Here is a 22,890-nt window from a genome sequence, read left to right as displayed (position 1 = left end):
CGGCCATTTTGTTTTTCTTGTGCCTCACATTGTCAGCAGCTTCACGTCACGGTACAAGACAGTCTCTCGCTGTGACAGGGGCAAATTGTATTTACCAAGATGTTGTGTTTTGCTCAGGTACAAGTTAATATCGTCTCTGACCTGGCCAAACCACAGCCTGCCTTCAGATCGTATAGCTGTGGAAAGATTCATGGTCGACTGCGGCCTCAACCACGATGCGGCTTATGGCAAAACCAAGATCTTCATCCGCACGCCGCGCACCTTGTTTTCCCTGGAGGAGAGGCGCAGCGAGATGCTCATCAGAATCATCCTCTTTCTGCAAAAGGTGAGACTGGAGACAGACAGGCTAAACATTCTTTATACTCACTGTTCTTTCAGCTGATGTTATCTCTGAGGCATCTGTGAGGCTGCTGACAGGGAGCAGCAACGTTTGGTCTTCTATTAGGGCCTTCTTCAGATAAATGATGATGGCACCTTATGCACACACACATATATAGTTGTAAATATGCTATTATATTGCCCTCTAGTGGCCAAATGTTAAAGTGCATAAACAAGGAGTATGAAAAATACAAAATACTTCTTCAGTCTTATGTAAGGAATTCAATAAAAAAAATAATTCATTATATTTGGTTGGTTTTACATACAAATCACCCACATCTCCTTCCCAACTTGTCAGTGCATCCGTCTGTCTTGAGTGGAGGCCAGTAACATACATAGATTTCAGCATTCAGCATTTCAGCACCCAGTTGACAGAACTACCAGGTGCTGTAGGCCTAAAGGATTCCAGCTGCAGCTGACCTGGCAATTGGTAGTGCCGCTTGTTATTTTAAATATAACAGGAAGACAGAATGTGCAGAGATCAGAAAAGCTGGCAGCTTATTGTCCAGTTTATTGGGCCAACCAATATCTGGCCAAAAATCTGCCACAAAATCCTATTGGGGTTGTTTGAAGCTTCACTCTGATGCAGGTTGGTAACTTACTGGATGAAACTCAAGCAATGCCTGTAACCTGTAATTACACATCATTGCAAAAAGCTACAAATAAAAGCTCAGTTGCATGGGAGGATTTCAGCTTGTTAGTTTAAAAAATAAAGCAATATGTGAGTAAGGTTTATTGCAAGGCCAAGTGGTCAGAGTTGCTGCTTTTAGGGCATCATTTTTTTCAGTAAGAAATAGGAGATGAATGTGTAATTTTAACCTTTCTCTGAATCAGCTATAGGTAGGAATTGTTTGAGCTCAACACCTATGTTAAATCGATGCTTGTATGCAAGCGACATGGCAGCTTCATTGTTTGAATTAAAGGATAAGTAAACCTTTAAAATAAGTGAATGTAAAATTGATGAGAATTCTATTCTAAGCACTTTTGTCATTTACATTCATTATTTATTTTCTTTTTATTCCAAGATATTAAGGGATACATGTGCTGTTAATATGAATGAATTTTGTTACAACAGCGAAACCTGCTGGTCAGTTTCCCACCAGTCTGACCACCAAGTAGTCAAGGAAGTTGTCAGGAGAAAGAAAGAGGCTGCTCTGATGTTCTTCTGCGTAGGAATAAAATTAGAAACCTTTCTCAAATCTTTCCTAAGCAGAAGAACATCAGAGCAGCCTCTTTCTTTCTCCTGACAACTTCCTTGACTACTTGCTGGTCAGACTGGTGGTAAAAATGACCAGCAGGTGGCGCTGTTGTAACAAAATTCATTCATATTAACAGTACATGTATCCCTTAATATCTTGGAATAAAAAGAAAATAAATAATGAATGTAAATTGCAAAACTTCTTAGAATTACACCCTCATCAATTTTACATTGACTTATTTTAAAGGTTTACTTATCCTTTAAAATGCACATATACAGTATACTTGTGAACAGTTCAGTCGTTAGTTTTTGTATTTTTCTGGGTTACCAGCTATGGAGGGGGACACTTGCACGCCGGCGGTGTAAGAGGATTCGTGCAGGCCTCACAATCCTTCGCTACTACAGACGCTACAAGGTGAAGTCTTACCTGCGTGAGGTCATGCACAGGTTCAACGGAGTAAAGAACAGTCGAGACTATGGCAAACACGTGAAATGGCCTACTCCACCCAGGGTGCTGCGGCGCTTCCAGGAGGCCCTGCAGAACATCTACAACAGGTACGAAGTGTGTCTGAGCTGGACAGTATATGAGTAGGTTTTAGTTGGCACCAAGAGTGCATATGATAAGTCTGTTTGTGTTCTTTCTCTTCAGATGGAGAGGGTACCAGATAATCAAGAGCTTGCCTCCAGCGGAAATACCCAAGGTCAGGGCTAAAGTCGCTGCCTTTGAGAACCTTAAAGGGCACAGAGTGGATATGGGACTTCAGAGATGCTGGGAAGGAAGCTACTTGGCCTCGGTGAGCATGAGGGGCACCAGAGTGGGTCTGTCAGTAGAACATAGCATTAAACCATATTTACTTCTTTCCATTGCTCTTCTATATTTGCCATGGACCTAATGCAAACTGTCTGTCTGGTTTAGATTGCTCTGTAATAACCTGACACCATTTGTCCATAGGCAGGACATCTTTCCTCTGTCACTCTCACAAGTCTGTTCTCATTACAGAATCAAGAGAACGCTCGCAATTCTAACCAGTTTGTTTCTCGCTCCAATGAGCTCCAAAGAAAGGACAAGTTCATGCAGGCACTGTTCTCCTGCCATGTGCAGAAGGTACACACACATTGGAGAGGGTAATACATGGTGGGCTGGTTACTGTTGGGTCTCTTTACATTGGCAAGAGTGGGCGGCCATGTCCTTAAAAACCATGTTGGTCTCTAATAGTTGGGACTGTTTTACCCTATGGGACACATGTGTTGTGCTTGTGTATCTGCTGGTATTCCTGGAAAGTGGCTGCCAGTCTCTTCTTGCCTCTCTCTGTTATTGTGTTTATGTGCTCGGTGTACAGTGGTGGGCATTATTCTGTGAGAGCTACTGAAAGTTGACTTGATTCTCTCATTTATTGCAGGTCAACCGGTTTAACAAGGTACAAGATCGCGCCATCTTTATCACAGACCGACACTTATATAAGATGGATCCTGGGAAGGAGTATAAAGTAATGACCAGCACTCCACTTTATAATGTAAGTAATTCGGATATAGACAGTTTCAGGGTTATATGATGGCATTGGTTGCTCATTAGAGCAGTCGGATATATTGCAGAGGAAGAAGGCTGACATGGATGTCTGGAATGGACTAAACTGTGTCTGCAACCTTGGTTTGACTTAATGCAATATATCACCTTAGCATTGAACATAAATAGGGTTTAATTAAAGACTTGCAAGTAATTCATAAGCTTTTGCTACTCTGTCCAACCCCTTGCCCAGACCTCAGCAATATGCTATACATAGATGTGGAGAACATTACCCTGGGCGAGTGCCTCGGCTGATTGTCCTTATAATCAATAGCATACACGGAACATTCCGGCTGAATGGACAGTATTCCAGGCCAACCCCTTGTAACAGAACAGATTAAAGAGCACTCAAGGGAATTAAAGTGCATAAATATTTACAGGTGATGGATGTTGTTGATGTAAATACATTATTAGGAGTACATGAATACTAGAGAGGAGAGAATAGGGGCAAGTGTTATAGGCTGGAGCAGTGCAAGGGAATTATAGGAGCAAAAATGAGGTTAAAGTGACACTATAGAGAGATAAGGGGGTGTATAGAAGAAATGGATTAGGCGCAGAAAGGTGGGGCAACTGCTTTGAAAACAGGGCTAGACAATAGGGAATATATCAGATAGTATCATCTCAGACAGGTTACACTTGGACAAAAAGATTCAATTTGATGGACACTGTGTTTTTTTTTAATCTCAACTCCAATCAATACAAAGGGAGGGCAAAGGAAGGGAAGATGGTGGGGAATGTGGCAGAATGAGAGCGTGAGCTTCATTCTATGACATTACACCCAACTGCATTCAATATCTCCGCCTGAAAGAGCATCCCATCTCTGTGAGAGCCCCGTCAGAGGGGGGGTAGTTTCCATGGGGATCTCCATGGAGACGGGATCAGTCGATGCGTGGTCCAGCTCTGGATTCATTCAGCTTTTTACTCACATCGTGTTGCTGAGATTATCCACCCCCTTTCCTTTCACCTTCTGTTCCTTCTACTCCCCCCATTCTACTTTCTACTCCTTCCCCTCCCTCTCTTACTTGCCCTTTCTCCTCATTCCATGCAGATTTATTCTGGTTTTCATATATAAATCACTCTTACCTCCTACCCAGATACACACGGTGCAATCTATTTATTTATACATGTTGGAAGCAGCAGGGGGTGCCATACTGTTTCTCCCGACACAGACTGCAGCCATTACAGCACAAATAAAAAAGATTACAGATGAAATTGCTCTCTCTGTGCGACATAATGAGGAATAAAGAGGAAATATAAACTCTTTAAAATGTTATTTTTTTAAAGGAGAACTAAACCTTAACTAAAGAAGTAGCTAGAAATGTTGAACATCATGTTTTGTGCTTCTGTACCAGTCCTAGGCAACCACAGCCCTTTAGCAGTAAAGATCTGTGTCTCCAAAGATGCCCCAGTAGCTCCCCATATTCTTTTCTGATGATTCACTGCACATGCTCTGTGCTGCTGTCACTTACTGAGCTTAGGGACCCACTCACAATATACAGTACACATAGAATAGAAATGTCACAATATAAGGCTGATTAGTAATTAATACACATAATTACTACATGGCAGCACAGAAACCAGTGCAATTAGCATCAGAATTTAATAATCAGCAAACCTGTAGCATCAGCTTATATTACAGCCAGGGAAGCTCATTTTCTGCTGGATAATTAGTGACGAGCCCTAAGCTTAGCTTCTCAACAGCCAATCAGAGCCCACTGAGCATGCGAGTGTCACAGACACTTTCCAAGATGGTGACCCCCTGTGACAAGTTTGAAGTCCTGGATCATTGCTGCTATTGACAAGCTCAAACTTTAGCCTCGTGCAATAAGTTCACTAAATAAAATATGACATTTTTAGCCATATTAATTTTAGGGTTTAGTTCTCCTTTAACTGTTTTACTTTTTAGGTCCTCAGATGTTGCTAGACTATATCTCCCAGCATGCTTTAGCCCCCAACCAAGCTTAAAGTGTTAATATTGATGCTCTGAGGCAATTTGCAGGTGGTATTTTAAAGGAGACGTATAACATAAGTGAAAGTGCCCCCAATCTTGCAGGTAGTAATGAATAATATATGATGCTGGATTCACTCTGGACTAAAAATGATCATTACCTCTTAAAATGACCCCTTTATTGGAGCTCCCCATAGAGCCCTGTGCATGTTTCAGATGAGGTGTGGGTGTGTTCTAATCATCATTGCCAGATGCACAGTAGAAGGGGGACAGCCAATCACAGCCTTAAGGTGGCCATACACATACAGACCGTGTCGGCAGCTTATTGGCCCGTGTATGGGGGCCCCCGACGGGCTTCCCCGATCGAGATCTGGCCGAAAGTCGGCCAGATCTCGATCGGATGGGATTAAAAATCCCGTCGGATCGCGGCCGCATCTGTTCGTTGATGCGGTCCCGCGATCCGACCGCCCGTTTGGCGAACGCTAGGATCCGATCGTTGGGCCCCAGGGCCCACGATCGGATCAGCCCGATATTGCCCACCTCAAGGTGGGCATATCGGAGGGAGACATCGCCAAACGAGCGGATCTATCCGTGTATGGCCACCTTTACAGTTACACAAGCAGAGACAGGCTTTAGTTCCCTTATCAGTTCAGCCTGGCTGCTGATTGGTTCTTATCCTACAATGGGAGGAAAGGGAAATGAGGCAGCAGGAAGTGGAACAGATGGGCGGGACTAGTAGGGTTTTTGGAGAACTTTTTAAAGCACATTCCTTCTATATTTAGAGGAGTATAGTGCACTGGCATATTCTTGTTTTTTGTTTTTTTTTACACAATATCTCTCCTTTAATTAATTGCTTTTCTCTATCTGATTACTAGGGTCATAGACCCCAGACTAGATTATTCTTGGTGTTGTCATTGTGGTTTTTATTTCTTCAATACTGTATAGTGAGCACAGCCTAACTGAATGTTTTTTTATTTTATTTCTGTGCCGTCTCTAGGTGTCTGGCATTAGTGTGACCAGTGGGAAGGATCAGCTGGTTGTCTTCCACATGAAGGATAACAAAGACCTCATTGTGTGCCTGGGATGTTCTGGCCAAGGCCCTTACGACAGCCGCATAGGGGAGCTGGTTGGAGTCCTGGCAAACCATTTCAAAAGGTGAGGGGGTTACTGGCCACATGCAAGTTTGCCCCTTTTCGGCGGGATCAGTGAACACTAAATGGGGAGGAGGTCATATTTGTTTCTATGGGCTATATCACTGGCCACATGGCGTCCGTTAGACTTGTCCGTGCTTCACGTCTCCTCCATTATCCATATGAAACCATTATTCAGCATGGTAGCAGTTGGTGTGCCTAGAATACCCATGGGCTGAGGAATAAATACAACCTTTAGTTGCCCTTTAATAATTGTTACTCCTTTGAGCAATTTCAGCAATCTTCATGGCCTCCCTGCCTAGTATCTCCCTATCTCTTTATATTTCATTTCTTGTTCTATAACCCCCACCCCCCCCCCGTTTTGGGGAGCGGTGTGAGCGACAGGTGCAGCTGTACAGGACTAAATTCCTGGGCAGGAAGAAATGAAAGAGAAAGAAGCAGAATGATCTCTGCTATTCACATGTGTTTCCTCTCTCCGTCGCTTCTCACTCTTCAGCTTCTCCCTGTCTCGTCTGATCTAGCCGCTCTCTCTTTCTCTCTCTCAATGCATATCACATTTCCCTGGGCTTCTCTCTCTCTCTCTCTGATCCATTCGCCTCCTGTACACGCATGTGCACTCACTATTCCCATTCACACGCCTTGTACATTGTTTAGCCCTTTTCTTCCAATCATTCTGATACTCTCTCTCCTGCAGTCTATTAGATTTACATCTCTTTTCATTATAGGGGACAAAAGGGGGGTTGGAGGTTGCTATGACGACATCATCAGCATCTGAATAGATCCATGGTGGGAGCATTCTTGGATTTGAGACAAAGAGGGGGGCATTGAATTCTCCCAGCATTGCATCTGTCTCCAGCTTTAACCTTCCCATCTTGCCATGCACTCCTCTGAGTAACACCGAGCCCTGGGGCAGTTTCTCTTGGCATGTACCCCCTGTGATTACTAGAATTTTAGCTGTCATTCCTCATTTCTCACGCTTGTCTTCCTCTGTAGCTCTCTACTCCACCATTGATTTACCCTTTCCCTAAAACACCAGTTTATACTCATTTTTAGGCTAATTTAATGCCTGTCTTAGCAGATAATGGAACGAGTCACATGTTCACTAGTTAAACTGGTGATATCATACAAAGAAGACTCAGGAACCACTTGGGCAAAAAAAACCCTTAGGGTGGTGACACACTGTTAAGATTCCGGGGAGATTAGTTGCCCAGCGACTAATCTCCCTGAAAAACCTTCCCGCCGACTATAATGTAAGACGGGGTGGCACTCGGAGCGGTTTGTTTTCCTTGCCTCACAAGGAAACTTCGGGCAAAAAAACAAAGCACTCTGAGTGCCACCCCGTCGGCGATTTACATTCTAGTCGGCGGGAAGGCTTTTCAGGGAGATTAGTCACCGAAGAAGAGGAGATTTATCGATGGGCGACTAATCTCCCTGGAATCTTAGCGTATGTCACCACCCTTAGAGGGTTGTTATCAGCAGCAAAAAAGATTACCTAATTTCCCCTGGGTCTTTCCTGATAATAGGTGCCCAGCGCTGGCTGGAGGGGTCAGCGCCTCTCCCAACAATATCTGCACAAAAATTTGCCAAACACCGCAGGCTAGTGTAACGGGGATCTCCCCTGCACGTTTATTTCGTCAAGTGATGTAACGTTTCGGGGGCGTGCCCCTTCATCAGACCCAGGGCTTCTGGTGAACATCCCTATCCTAACTATTGGTATGAAGGGGCTTCATTGCTTTCATTAAGTGCTGTGAGACCTCTATATGAACCTCTATAGCCTATTACACCAACATATATGTTTCTGGGTCTCTTATAACACCTCCCCATCTCTACTTGGACATATATACCTAATAGAAGCCAGCTTGCTTTCCTTCCAACCCGCCATAACCTATTTAAATTGGCTTTGCTTAAGCCAGAATTCTATCCATCAGCAGAATCAATAGAATGACAGCTATAATTCTGTGAATCTGATGTTGTCTGGTTTTCAATAAGGGCCCGTCAGTCCCGGTGCCTTTACTTTTACTCTGTTGAATAATTCTATAGCACCAGGACCTGTAGGCCTTGTACAGACTTGTCACTAACTTGCTACACCATCCTTACACCATCCTCCCCTTTCCTCTCACTGCGTCAACAGTTCGGTAACAAGGGAAGTTGCAACAGGATTGTGTATGGTACAGAGTAAGGCTGAACCTTGTGTTCATTTCTAATCCTTAGTCATTGCTGGGGGAGTCTGGGGCAAGAGTCTCTCAATGGAGGAGTTATAGGGAGGTTACATGGAGCAATAGTTATAGGGAGGGTTAAATGGAGCAATAGGAGGAGTTATAGGGAGGGTTATATGGAGCAATAGGAGGAGTTATAGGGAGGGTTATATGGAGCAATAGGAGGAGTTATAGGGAGGGTTATATGGAGCAATAGGAGGAGTTATAGGGAGGGTTATATGGAGCAATAGGAGGAGTTATAGGGAGGGTTAAATGGAGCAATAGGAGGAGTTATAGGGAGGGTTATATGGAGCAATAGGAGGAGTTATAGGGAGGGTTATATGGAGCAATAGGAGGAGTTATAAGGAAGGGTTATATGGAGCAATAGGAGGAGTTATAAGGAAGGGTGGGTTATATGGAACAGTGGCACAACCTTTGGACTTGCAGACAGGTGGTGATTATGGGGGCAGTCTGCTTTCACAAGTTACGCCACTGTATAGGAGGAGTTATAAAGGAGTTAGATGGGCCTACAGCAGGAAGTTGTAAGTTGATAAGAATCATTATGTAATAATCAGTCTTTACCCTTTTCTATCCTTGCAGTGAGAGGAGGCCCCTGCAGGTGACAGTATCGCACCCAATCCAGTGCAGACAGCACGGCCGGTCCTGCTCAATTACGGTGGAAACCAAGATCAACCAGTCACAGCCTCAGTTCACCAAAAACCGTGCAGGTTTCACACTCAGTGTTCCAGCCAATTAACCTTCCTGTATCTCGGCACAACGCTTAGCAGCTCGCAATTCCACGCTTTCCAGGCTTGCTTGATTGAATGGCGGGGGACTGGCTCCCCTATAATTTTTATTTCAGCAGGACTGTGCACACATTCCTACCTACCATACCACTGTCTTCACTTAGAAGCTTTAAAATACATGAACCGACGCGGAGTAATAAAAATCATGGACATTGCAGCCTTGGAATCCTGTGGTCTTTTGAGAGATATAATGTTGAATATGATATATATGTTGAATGTCAGCCGCGAGATTCTGGGAAATGTAGTAGGACAGCAGCTGCAGGCCGCACAGCACTGCAGGGATCAGATCTCAGAGAAAGCGGTTTCATGTGAAACTGCTACACACCAAGCACGAGGCACAGCTGATCACACACAGTATCTTTATTTTCATTTTCACTGTACAAAAATAAATTAAAGGGACAGAGATACAGCACGGAATGGAGTTTTTTTTTCCTTCTTATCCGCGACCCTCTCTGCTCATCATGTGACTCAAACACGCTCACACATAAACACACAACACGTATGTAACTAATGCGTCTTCATGTGACCTGGGTGGTAGTAGTTGTTCCTACTCAATAGCATACAGATGCAGCTTATGTATGTGGCCCGGGGTTTGGCTCTGTGCATTCATTACACTACAGATATATGAATATATAATATACATGCTACCCCTAACACAACCTACCCACCTCTACAAAGGTAGGAGGCCTTCCAAATATCCATTAGCTATAACATGTACAAAATGCTATTAGCAAGACTTGGTTTCATGGCGGAAATAAAAGAATTGCTGCCTGCTGGGAGATTCCCTGGTATCCGGGTAGGTCAATACGACTCTAGAAACGATGTTTAGCTCCACTGTCTCCAAAGGGTTACTTCAGCCCTTGCAAAGATTAAATAAATAAAGGGGATACAATTGTCCATAACAGTGTTGTTCAGCTATGGTTGACCCTACTCTAACTTGGCTTATTCCAACCATTACGGCTCAAAGAATGATGGGAACTGACATTGAGCAACACTGTTTGAGACATCTTTTCCTTGGCTCTTAAGGGCCACCAAGAGGATCCCCTCATTGTTGTTTATATGAGCAAGATGGCTGATGGATAGACGGATAGGTAGGAATTTCATTGAGGAAGTCCTGTTGGACCTGTAATGAAGTTTGGGCCACCTATACTGGAGAGAAGGGGTCTTATAAGTAGAGTCTTATTAAGAGTAGAGATTTATATCTGCTTTCAATGTAAATGACAGTAAATTTAGATTGGGTCAAGTAAGCCCAGGTCTATGGGAATGTTGGCAGTGGCCCCAAGAACTTGTCATTCTGCAGCTGTCCAGTAGGGATATGACCTGGATTGGAACAGCAGCTCCAGTGCAGCTCCAGGTCACACCCTTGCGGAGAAGCCTATCATTAGAAGGTTCCTGAAGTTGATGGTGGAGAATGCGTCCCATCTGTTATTAACCTACAGGGCATGAACTCTCTGTATGTCACTAAACATTGGCCGTATCAAAACAACTGCACCTTCTCCCATAATGAATGCACCGTGCTCCACCCTGGTCCGACACACGCAGCGGGCAAGTACCCAGATCACAACACTCCATTCCCAAAAACACTTGCACAAAAACAATACTACTACTTCTCACAATAATACAGTCACTGTTTTTGTTCTAATACTGCACATGTAATATAAACAAAGAGAACGTTCCCCTTGCATGCCCATGTGTTAACCCTTTAGCCGCACAAGCCCCGTGCTTCCCCCTACAAGCAGCCAAATGGTTAAGTGGCACTGGTAAATGACGAACTAATGGCACATGGATTGTATGTTAGAACTCCAATATTTGTGTATTCCCCAACAAAAATTGTTCTAAGCATAGGATATCTGACTCTCCCTCGCTTCATGCTAGTCCCTGAGTTCAGGCAGATGGCCACGAAAAATCCTGTGCGCCACCTCAAACACCGCAGGCAGCTGTTCCCCTAGGGCTGGGTCGCACTACAGGCACAGGTCAAGTTACAATGGGGACAATCAAATCAAGTGATCAAGTATCACTTCTATTTACTGACCTCTACTGAGGTTGAATGTGAGTTTCATGTCCAGATGAACCATCTGCAACTTTGGTGCAACTAGTCAGCGCATGGTACATCGGCAGACCGACGTCTGTAGTGTAAACGAGCCCTTGAAGAAACAAGGGCCACCCAATAATTCACATTTAATTTAGGTTGACCTCTTGGCAGCCAACATTCAAAACCAGAAACGGGGTTGGAGACTCGAAGTTTTGAAGATCATGTTTTTTTTACATATGGAATGTCCAAGTAGATGTCTCCCATTGCTGAAGTTAAAGCAACATCTGGAGAGCCTGTGCCACCTGGCCGGTATTTTACCGGACTGGCCGGTAAAAATGATGGCTGATCCCAATGTTATTAATAGGGATAAAAGATAAATATATAGGAAGGCCGGTATTTTTTTCCCAGAAAAGGTGGCAACCTTATCTGTGCTGGACTACAATTCCCAGATTTCTAGTGACACCAGTTGAGTGTGGAGTGCTGGTAGTTGTAGTCCAGACAAGTGGACAGGGACTTAATAGTGCATCAGTGTTGAGTGTTTGACAATGGCATTATTGCTAATAGAGGTTGGAAGTATTAACAGGAACGAATGATCCAACCCACTTGCTGGTAAAGCCAACCCTACAGTAGAATGCACCAGAAACTGGTTACATGGGAGTCTGTCAGCCTTGCCTGAAAGGTTAACGACGATGCACATGAAAGAACAGATCTAATTACAAAGGTTAATTATGGTTTCCAACCAGGTGCTTAGTGAGGCGGCGTTTAGACTGACAGATTAGTGTTAGCCTCTAAGCAAATCACATCCGCCATTTGTCCGACTGGGACCAAGGTCCCGACAAAACAGGGAACTCAAAGTGCAGCAGCACCGAGGCAGTGCACAAATGACCTAGAAATTGGCTCAGTTGTTGGACAGTACCATTTGTGCAAAACAATTGATAAATGAAAACATAAAACACTTATCCACAGGAAAGCATTTTGGGAATCCGGTTCGACAACTATCCAGACGCACCTGGCGAGGAAAACAGAGTCATAAACCACTGACCTGCACATGTGAGTAAATAACACAGTATCTGCCGGATCCCAAAACCCTATCGCTTTCTCAAAACAATGGTGCTCAACTCACACTCATCAGATATCTCAGCACACAACAAGGTATCCCACTGAGTCCTATTGTCCCTTTCACTTGCTCTCGTTCATCGGTCCAGCCCTATCAGGAGTCGATTTTTATCCTCTCGCCTGCCTTCAGTCTTAAGGTCGGCAAAGATCTGGGTGAAATACTGGGGATCAGCGTTGATTCTCAACATTTTGGCACTCATCGTTGTAATAATTGAGAGGCAACGGTCCCAAAAGTCTTCCTTGGAACTCTCCACAAGGAAGGGCTTTAAAGGGTAAGAGATTTCATTGCCCATGTAGGAATAGGACAGATAAACACAGGTCAACAAGGCCGCATGCAGTTCCTGTTCAGTGTTCAGCTCTGAGGAGATGACATCTCGGCATAGCATGTAGAGGAAAACAATATTGGCTGGGGTGATGAACCCTTGGTCCTGCCAACCTTGGAGAAGAAGAGACCTGTCTACACTTCGAAGCCACAGCACAGGTTCTGTAGGTGAAAGATGTTTGAGTTTGTAACACCTTCGACAGAGGAATTCCCCAAGACATCTCAGCAGCTCGCTGGTGGAGGCTTGCACCACTACACGTTTTGGAGATGCATGGGTCTGCTGCCCAGTTGCCTTAGTAAATGAAGACCCAACACCCTTGCTAACAGAGTCCTTTGTGTCCTGAGTGAAGCTAGATAGGTTAGCACATGAGATGGACTTCTTAAGGTTCTCGCTGTTGAGATGCGTAATGTTGTTCTGGTAGCTGCTGTTGGCTTGACCCTTTTTGGGTTGCCTTTTCTTGGATGAGACAGCCACAAGTCGTTTCCATGGCAAAACAGAAATAATGGAGTGCCTCTTCAGAGACTTTCCATTCTTGCTATTCTGGACAGCCGTGTAGTGGCCGACGCTTGTTGAGCCTCCTTCAAACAGCCCTGCCTTGCGGTAGCTAGGAGATAAGGAAAGGACAGTCCCCATGGCCGCTAAGCTTCTGATTTCAGAGCAGAAGTCTTCAAGAGCTGAGCTGAAACACTTATAAAGTAAGGAAGCTGCTGGTTGTCATTCCAGATCCTGGGAATCGCGAAGAAAAACCTGGGTAGGAAAAAAGAAAATAGTTCAAGTCATCCTACTGAAACAGGATTCTGCAATAGCTCCATATCATCCAATCTCACCCTATTTCCAAACATTCACTTCTTTGAGTTCTGCTATTGGGGATGGTCCAACAATTTGTATTCTACTGCAACCTAATGAACTAAAGGAGGTAATTAGAGAACTGATAAGATCTGGTTACTCTACGGAAAGCGTCCTTCTGGTCTCACGCAAGTCCTGTCCTACTACTGACCAACCAGATAAGACCAGACTGAGCTGGAACTGGAGCAGTCTGCATTTGGGTCTGCATTTACTTAACTATCACTCTGGTGACAAATTTGCCAAAGCCAATTTTTGTACCTCCAAATCTTCCATTTGGAACCATTTGCCTAGGCGTTATAGTGCCCTAGGGAAACCATTCAATTCTATTCCATCTTCTGCACCAATGCTCTTCCCCTTTGTGCCAAGCATCGCCCTCCCCTTTCTTTATCTTGTTTATGTTTTCCTTCCCCCTCATGTATCCTTTAACAGCGTAACCAGCCTCCATTCTCTGATTCTTCCCCTCCCATTCTAGTCTCCAGTCTTCTCTTCATCAAGGTTCCATTCTTTCCCTTACACATTTCTGCCTGCTACACTTACATATTTGGACTGTGGGGCCAGGGGGCCATCAATAAGACCATAGGCCCATACTCCAAGCTATTTTTCTGTCTCTGTTCACTGACTTTCATTATTCTCTCTCTTATCTTATTGGCTTCTCTTTACATACTATCATCTATCCTTCCCATCTTTGTTTTCAAATAGAAATGGGGAATGGCCATGGTGTAGGCATACAAGTCAAATAGTTGGGTGAGCTGGAGGACCCACTGACACCTGGGCCTGCCGGGAGTTTTCCTGGTATACTGGTGGGCCAGTCCAACACTGCTCTGTGGTTTACCTTTAGGTCTCACTCCATTGTGCCACCCTCTTCTACGACCCCCTTTGTAACAATACCTATGTGCTAATTCCTCACCACTATCCCTTCCCTACTCCCTCTCACTTCTACACTTTCCTTATGGATCAAACAATGAGTCTGAACCCCCCAGAGACCAACCTTATTTTACACAAGCCACACATTCAGTTCAATCTATACATACGTGCATATTCCTACCCTCTTATTGGGATCAATAGGTCTATCTGCAGAATGTGCCCAGGTCTGGGAGTCAAAATAGGCCCTGGCATTCCAAGTACACAGAGGCCCAAATAGCCCCGACCAGTCAGTGTCTATGGCAACTTATAGCAGCCCTTGTGGCATTTGCCAGAACCCGCAAATTGCCAGTCCAGGTCTGAATGTGCCAAATATGGGTGTGCTGTGCCATACAGAACGGCCTCATTACAGTCGTAGGGAAGGTAAAGGACTATGAATCAGTTAACATTCCGGTTTGGGTTGGCCTTACCTTGCAAGCCTGTCACTGGCCTGTATTTGGGTTAATTATAAAGTAAAGAGTCAGAGCTCATTAGAAGCATAGAAATAGATGTGCTACATTCATCATTATTGCTATTAAAGCAGATAGCCAACCTGTACCCCTGGAATATCCCGGCAATGAGTTCAATGGGGTCCTTAGGGTAGGAATGGGGTGGAGAAGTGGAATTATAAAATAGACAGAAGAATGGAATAGTCTATATAAAGGTACAATGGAGCCTCCAGATGTGGTTGCACCGCAACTCCCACTGACACCAACACCAGCGGCTGTAATGCATGCTGGGATTTGTAAATCAATAAGAGCTGAACAACAACATGTAATGGGCCCTGCCATCAATAAGGTCAGCTCTGCAAAGGGTCCTAGAAACCCTAATGGGGGAAGGGCAATGCTAAAAGGTGGTCATACGTGCCATATGTTCTATATTTTCCTTTCTGCATTTACAGTGTCCATTAGAGAAGAGGCTGCCATGTTGGTTGTCTTGGCTACAGAATTCTGCAACCCCAAGGGAGGGTGCAGCTAATATATTAGTGTGTGATACTGTATTCTGAGATACGGACTGCTTATAGCAAATAACAATAACATAGTTCATGTAAATTACTAGTAGGATATAGCAGCATAACCAAACAAATACTCTAAATATGAAAAATGCACAAGAGAATACAGAAGATGCCCCCTGCAGGTCACAACAGGAAAAAACCTTGGAACAAGGCCCCAGAAACAGATCCTGATGTATCTTAAAAACAAGCCCAATCAGAACCAGAACCCCGTCATGTTCTTGCACTGGATTGGCCCAGTTTCAGTCCTATTTATTCATTAAGCAATCTGCAAAAGCGAGATGGATCTGAGTCCTGCCTGGTCCAGTTCTAGTCTTTTATATGGTTTTATTATTATAATAATAATTATTATTATTATAATAATAATAAATCGCATGCACTAATAGAGTTGTGAGATCTATATTATAATGGATGGTATGGATTGGGAATAATGATATCTGTAAGGATAAACAGCATTGTTATTGTTTGCTCAAAGGAATTCTCATTGTAGAGGAAATAAAGGAAATGTATTTGTTCCATAAACAACTGATTCATATACATAAGAAAGAAATCTCTCTAGGAAAACCCAAGGAATTAGCCATGGGCAAATGAGCCGGAGACATTGACAACGTCCAGGCAGGGAGGATGGTGACAAAGACGGACAGACAGACATGAGACGGACACACAGATCCCTTGGAATAAGACTGTGATTACCTTGCAGCTTCTTCCCAGCAAAGGCGGCAGATAATTAACCTTGTGAGAAGAAGGGAATCTATTGTTCTTTCTTCCCATTAATGCTGATCCTATGACATGCCGGGATTCCTGAAACCTAATTATAATGCAGTCGTATGGGATGGGGGGGTGCCGTGAGCCCAAATCAATACCATGGCATCAGATCCCTAGTGCTTTCTGTTATTCCCATTATATGGACCTCCCCCTTGATGCCTTATGGCTCTTACCTTTGTGCGTTTCGCTCCTGTCCAAGGTGCTGCAATGTGGGTCAGGACTGGAGTCAGTACAAGGAGAGTCTCATCTTCCCAGTATTGTGCCCAGAGCTGGTTCTGTTTATTCAGAAGTCAATGAGCTTTGCCCTGGATTCGTTCAAAGCAGGGCTGGTTCTGATCCCTCGAGAGTCCAACCTGGAGTAAATACGGCTCCTCTTGGCCCCAGGCTCCCTGCATAGAATTTCCCAGGCTTTGGGATACAATCGGTTCTGATGATGAGTGAGTTCTGTCAACCAGACCAGGGTTATAGGTGGTTCTGATGGTTCTACGTTCCAAGCTTTGGATGATGGACTTGTCCTGACCTGAGAGTGTTCTGACGATAAAGGCCTTGAGAATGAGTTGGGTCAGAAATGTTCTGATGAAGGATATTTGATCTGACTTGGGTTATAGTTGGTTCTGATGACAATGGTGTCTTCTGAGCCAAATTTGGGTCACTCACAGCCAGGCCTGGTCCAGTATGGATCTGATGATGACCATCACAGGGATGCAGTTGATTCCAGATGGAGCAGGAGGGCTGGTTCTGGAGATAATAATCCAGCACAGGGTTTTGGGTCTTTAGGACATGCAGACAAATCTAATTCTGGGGAGGCTGATCCAGTTTAGCTTTGTGTATATATATATATATATATATTATGCCCAGTATCAGCGCTGGCCTTACTCGCTGCTCTCTCTGAGGAGGTGTAAGAGATTGGGCAGGCAGCACGCTGAGCATCTGTGCTCTAATGAATGTCACAGATTCAGCACAAACCTGGCTCCTCCCACTCCCATCAGCCACGCCTCCCTTTCTCTGGAAACAGCTGCAGCCACCCCAGACACTTGCTTTACCTTCTTCCTTAACCCTTTACCTTGCTCCCTGATTTTAAAGGGCCAGGAGCACCAAACGCTCATGTTTATGTCATAATTAAATCCATGCCCTGGCAACACTTAAAGGGAAAGAAACCCACGTTTTAATTGGTTAATTGTTGCAACGGTGCATCTAGTACACATGGGAGCTGCCATGCTGATACAGAAACCAAAGCTGAAAGGGGACCGGTTGTGGAATAAGAACATCAGAGCTTGGGGTTACTGAGTATCTCTGATTGGGTGAAGCACCCCCACCCCTCCAACATGGGAGAACCCTTATTATAATGATCAACGGAAGGGATTTTGCCTTCATTCTCTGCATATTGCTGCTTATTTGAGTGGGAGTGGATGTGATTAAATAAATCCACTGATATATATCACGAATCAAGGAAAAGTGCAGACCAAGCAATAACCTCGGAACAGAGAAGGTGTCCAAAATCCATGATTATTTAAACCCACTGAGGATTCTGGGAAGTCTTATAATGGGGCTGTAGGAACTGGGAGGAAGGATGAGAATTGTAATGAACCATATAATGGACCAGGACGGAGCAAAGTGACAAGTATTTGGGGGAGGATGTGCCAAACTGTTCACCCTATTGTTGTGTGTGTGAGATCCTGTGCTAAATGTGACAGCAGCAACCAACAACACAGTGACACAACATCTCCTTTTTATCTACTGTAAAAAAACTATTTTGACACACAAAACCAAATAGATGAGATGCTTAAAGGACCCCTGCACCCTCTGTTTTAATAGTTTGATAATTATATTTCTGTACTATGAGCAAACTTAGGGGACTGTTCCTGCTGAATTGTGCTTAGTACAGTGAATACCTATGCTGCCATAGTTTTATGGGATCTCTCTGTACAGACTATGAGCAAACTTAGGGACTGTTCCTGCTGAATTGTGCTTAGTACAGGGAATACCTATGCTGCCATAGTTTTATGGGATCTCTCTGTACAGACTATGAGCAAACTTAGGGGACTGTTCCAACTGAATTGTGCTTAGTACAGGGGAATACCTATGCTGCCATAGTTTTATGGGATCTCTCTGTACAGACTATGAACAAACTTAAGGGCTGTTCCTGCTGAATTGTGCTTAGTACAGGGGAATACCTATGCTGTCATAGTTTTATGGGATTTCTCTGTACAGACTATGAGCAAACTTAGGGGACTGTTCCTGCTGAATCGTGCTTAGTACAGGGGAATACCTATGCTGCCATAGTTTTATGGGATCTCTCTGTACAGACTATGAGCAAACTTAGGGACTGTTCCTGCTGAATTGTGCTTAGTACAGGGAATACCTATGCTGTCATAGTTTTATGGGATTTCTCTGTACAGACTATGAGCAAACTTAGGGGACTGTTCCTGCTGAATCGTGCTTAGTACAGGGGAATACCTATGCTGCCATAGTTTTATGGGATCTCTCTGTACAGACTATGAGCAAACTTAGGGACTGTTCCTGCTGAATTGTGCTTAGTACAGGGAATACCTATGCTGCCATAGTTTAATGGGATCTCTCTGTACAGACTATGAGCAAACTCAGGGGACTGTTCCTGCTGAATTGTGCTTAGTACAGGGAATACCTATACTGCCATAGTTTTATGGGATCTCTCTGTACAGACTATGGGCAAACTTACTGTTCCTGCTGAATTGTGCTTAGTACAGGGAATACCTATGCTGCTATAGATTTATGGCATTTCTTTGTACAGACTATGAGCAGACGTAGGGGCTGTTCCTGCTGAATTGTGCTTAGTACATGTGAATATCTTTTTTGGCATAGCTTTATTTATCTTTCAGTATTGGCAATGGCATCTAAAACTAACAAAACAACCTGGGCTTATGTTCCTGCCATGAAGAGTCCCTTTTAGCTGCCTGTGTAGCTAGCCATGACCCTATATATGTGAAAGAGGTCAAGATTTCGCCATCAATAGTATTTCGCAAGGCCACCCAATATGAACCTGCTGGGTGTTGGGACTTTTTCCGAGTGCAAGTTGAACGCTTTACAGGATTTGTCTTAGTGAAATATAAGTTCAAGCATGAAGAAGATAAAAACAGTTGCTCCATACTTTAGCACTCATTGTTTGGGAATTAGATGGTATAAGAACATAACTAATGGCAGGCGGGTTTCTGGTATTGCCCAGATCTCAGGACATGGACACAAAGGAGACCATTTCTTAATATAGTACAGAGATGTCCAACTGGAGGCCAGCAGGTCAGATGTGGCCCTCCAAATACATTTTTATGCCCCTCAGAGGCTTCATAGATGTCAGTACATGAGATGATTATAATCGACTCCTTGCAGATAGTGCCCAGCTGGGCATCCAACTCAGGAACCAGTGTCTGTCCAAGGCTCCCATAATAAAGGCATTCAGGTTAGACAATGGCCCTAGCTAGGCAAGTGCTGACATCCCAGTTTGTCTGACCTCCCAGCAAGACGGATGATGAACGCTTAGTAATATTTAGTAAATAAACTCATCAGGGAGTGCTGCAGGAAGTATTCTGATGCAATCTAATAATCACGTTTCAGCCATTATTTATAGAAACATAAAGTCCAAACAACCTTCACTTACAGCCGTGGCCACAAATATTGAAACCTTTGCACCAATCCTGTCAGAAAATGGTTGACAAAAACAATGCCACATATTTATTGCTTTTTTGTACAGTGGAGAATTAAACCCGGTCTTATTCCAACCAGAGATTGTAAAATGAACTGGACCCAATTAGTGGCACACAAGGTGCTCCACCTTGAACATGGAGAAGAGACAGAAAAGCAGAGAACTGTGAGACAGAAGACTGTAAGAAAGTATCTCCAGGCTACAAGTCCACCTAAATCTTCCTTTGTCCACCATAATCAAGAAGCCTGAGGCACACAGCACTGTAGCCAACCTCCCTGGGACACAAACAATCAAAAGTTCTATTGTAGAGACGGATTGTTCAAATTGAGGAGAACCAAGTTGCCCTTCAGACAAAGGTAAAGCCGTTTTAACTGGTACCATCTATTACCAACTCAGTGGTAGAGGACCCAGCAAGACCCAACTACTTGCTGAGAACCAAGAGAAAGCTCACTTCATGTTTTTCAAAATACACACGAACAACCCAAAATCTTTCTGGGAGATTGTCCTGTGAATAGACGAGACAAACTGTAGCTTTTTGGTAAAGCACAACATCTCTGTTTGGAAGAATGAAACGAAGCCTTCAAAGAAAACAGCAACTTCCCTACAGTCAAACATGGAGGAGATTTGCTGATGTTTTTCAATACCAGGTCAACTTGTGGGGTCAATAACTAACTCCAACACAAATCCTGCTTGTAGAGAGACCACATCTGTTGAAACAGTTCGATATATCTTATACACAAAGGCACCCCCCGAAAACTAAATTTGCAACCACGGCTTAAATTTCCATTTTTTTGCAACCTTTCGCTTTGAAACAAGGTATGGTGGAAACCGGTTTTTCCACTTCAAACTTATTTTGCACTAGATCAATTTATTTTAGTCATGTTTAGTTGGAAAAAAAAAAAAGTGCAAAGGTGCCAATATTTTTTGGCCTGAATCCATAGAAAGTGCTTTTAAACCCATAAAGACTTTACCTCTTTGAAGGGAGAATTTTCTGTTGCAAAATACATATTTTTGATTCTGAACTGGGGAAAATCCACTCTAGACATTACAGGGAAGTCACAGAAGAAAAAGGCAAGAAAATTACAAATACTTTGAATGACAACCACAAATGCTTCCAGCTAAATCTATCGTAACAAGGCATTTACCAGCAATGAAAAACAGAAAAGAAGGAAGTTTTACAAAAATAAAAAAATATACCCTCACCTGTCTACATTCCATCTATTCAGTCTCGATTGCATAACTAGCGATACATGGTGTAACTGATCAAACTACAAAAAAACATTGAAAGCAAGGTCTAGATATTATAACATAGGCTTGTGGGTCCCAGAAAATGTGCCCTCACCATTGGCTTTAATTTGCGTTAGATGGTCCGACAGGCAAGTCTTTTGAATACTATATCGCCTCCTGCCTGTCCAACATCTAATTCTCAAACATTGAGTGTTAAAATGAAGTTTTTTTTCACATTTCTGCTTTTCTGGGAAGGTTCCCACTAGATGTTGGACCATTGTTGGTGGGATTTGCTTCCATTCATCCACAAGAGCAGTAGAGAGGTTGGGCACTGTCGTTGGGTATTTGGCCAGGTTCATAGTTGGTATTACAGTTCATCTCAGAGGTTGGGCTGAGGTCCTGTACAGCCTGGTCAAGTTCTTCTACTCCCATCTCAAAGATGCTTTGGGGGCATTATCCTGATGAAAAATTAAAAGTGCCTTTTCCAAACAGTTACCACAAAGCAGGACACTATTACATTAACCCAAACCATGAAAAATAGACCCTGACCATTATCTCTAAATATTACAGTTGGCCAATAATGTTCTCCACACTTATCTCAAGACCTTTACACCCCTCCGGTCAATGTTTATGGTGGAAACCCATGTTGTTGAGCACCCACAGAATAATCCTTGTGCTGACACTGCTTCCACACAAAGGAACTCTGCTCCAAGTGTCCTTCTCAATTAAACTAGTTGGTCCATGATATTTCCACTGCAATGGCTCCAATAAAAGTCAAGCCCAGTTCAGCTCATGAAAGGGTTTTGGGATACTTTGGGTCACAGTGTGTATCCTATGCTTACCTTTAATTAGTATTAATTTAAATATTGATCACTGAGCCTCTTGGCATCATCTCCTTGAAGATCTCTCTTCTCTTTGGTGCCACTACCTATATTGCTGGCTTTTTAGCTCTTACGCCACCTCTCTTATCCTGCTCCAGCAGAAATGGTCTTTATCTCAAAAAAACTTGGGCCAGACAGGCATTTTTTCTTCCTAAGAATGTATCTTTAAGCCTCATTGTTTTTGTGTTATCATCATCTAATGCATCCTAGCACTGTCAGGCTTCCATTAAAAGTCAAGAGAAGGTAGCACCAATGGTTTCCAACCTGCAGAGAGACCCCTGTGTGGCATTGGCTGAATCTTTACATTATACAGTAAATGGATGTCCCTATCCTAAAAAGCACTTTCACTATAGGAAACAATGAGCCTGCAAGCGGTTAGAACATTCCTTATTTCAAGCGTTTTTACATCCTGCCAAAATACTTCTTTTTCAAGGCCAAGTCACAGTACAAATTATCAATTTGCCATAATTTATTTTCTCCTATACCACGTGGTACATGCCACACAAGTTGCATTCTCCACCATTGCTCTGATCCAATCATTAGGGCTGTTATGGAAAGCACCCCATGTTAGAAAGTGCACATTTTGCATTTATGCTTTGGGGAATTTTAATTTCCTGGTGATTTGTTGCACTAGTAACCCTTCACTTGTCACATTGCACCCGATGTCTGCAGTTCTACTTCTTGATAGACGTAACCTGGTCTCAGCTGGATTTGCTTGGATGCTGCCAATCTCTCCCTGTAGCGCACAGAACCAAATATAAAATATCATGAGCTGCACCAAGATGAGTTGCTTACAAGCCAAGAGTTCAACCAGTGAGGTTCCAACTGTGGTTCAGTCTAAATCCCAAAAATTAGATGAGAGTAGAAGCTGG

The 22,890-nt window shown here is 43.5% G+C and overlaps 2 protein-coding genes across 3 annotated transcripts in view; one reads left to right on the top strand and one right to left on the bottom strand.

The window, feature by feature from the left end:
• Positions 1 to 9,397, top strand: part of myo1d.L (myosin ID L homeolog) — a 44,943-nt gene extending 35,546 nt beyond the window's left edge. The window contains 7 exon segments of the mRNA NM_001089637.1: positions 118 to 325; positions 1,908 to 2,131; positions 2,226 to 2,370; positions 2,577 to 2,681; positions 2,977 to 3,090; positions 6,086 to 6,243; positions 9,035 to 9,397. Coding sequence (NP_001083106.1) covers positions 118 to 325; positions 1,908 to 2,131; positions 2,226 to 2,370; positions 2,577 to 2,681; positions 2,977 to 3,090; positions 6,086 to 6,243; positions 9,035 to 9,191 — 1,111 coding nt within the window. The 3' untranslated portion in view covers positions 9,192 to 9,397.
• A 185-nt stretch (positions 9,398 to 9,582) lies between these two features.
• Positions 9,583 to 17,732, bottom strand: cdk5r1.L (cyclin-dependent kinase 5, regulatory subunit 1 (p35) L homeolog). 2 transcript variants are annotated; one of them, XM_041577262.1, is made up of 3 exons: positions 16,408 to 17,732; positions 16,163 to 16,277; positions 9,583 to 13,458 (listed from the first exon to the last, which is right to left on the bottom strand). In XM_041577262.1, exon 3 carries the CDS (start codon positions 13,342 to 13,344, stop codon positions 12,466 to 12,468), a length of 879 nt encoding a protein of 292 aa, XP_041433196.1. In that variant the 5' UTR covers positions 13,345 to 13,458; positions 16,163 to 16,277; positions 16,408 to 17,732; the 3' UTR covers positions 9,583 to 12,465. The 2 variants fall into 2 exon arrangements, with proteins under 2 accessions (XP_041433196.1, XP_018090332.1); XM_018234843.2 differs by lacking the exon at positions 16,163 to 16,277 and having other exon boundaries at positions 16,408 to 17,729.
• Between the last annotated feature and the right edge of the window lie 5,158 nt (positions 17,733 to 22,890).

Source organism: Xenopus laevis, chromosome 9_10L (assembly GCF_017654675.1).
Source record: "Xenopus laevis strain J_2021 chromosome 9_10L, Xenopus_laevis_v10.1, whole genome shotgun sequence".
Taxonomy (NCBI): domain Eukaryota; kingdom Metazoa; phylum Chordata; class Amphibia; order Anura; family Pipidae; genus Xenopus; species Xenopus laevis.
The sequence above is the reverse complement of the archived record's forward strand: the minus strand, read 5'-3'. Positions and strand labels throughout refer to the sequence as shown.

Bases quoted from the DNA above. Each gene is read 5' to 3' on its own strand.
- cdk5r1.L (XM_041577262.1), bottom strand. From the start codon at position 13,344: ATGGGGACTGTCCTTTCCTTATCTCCTAGCTACCGCAAGGCAGGGCTG.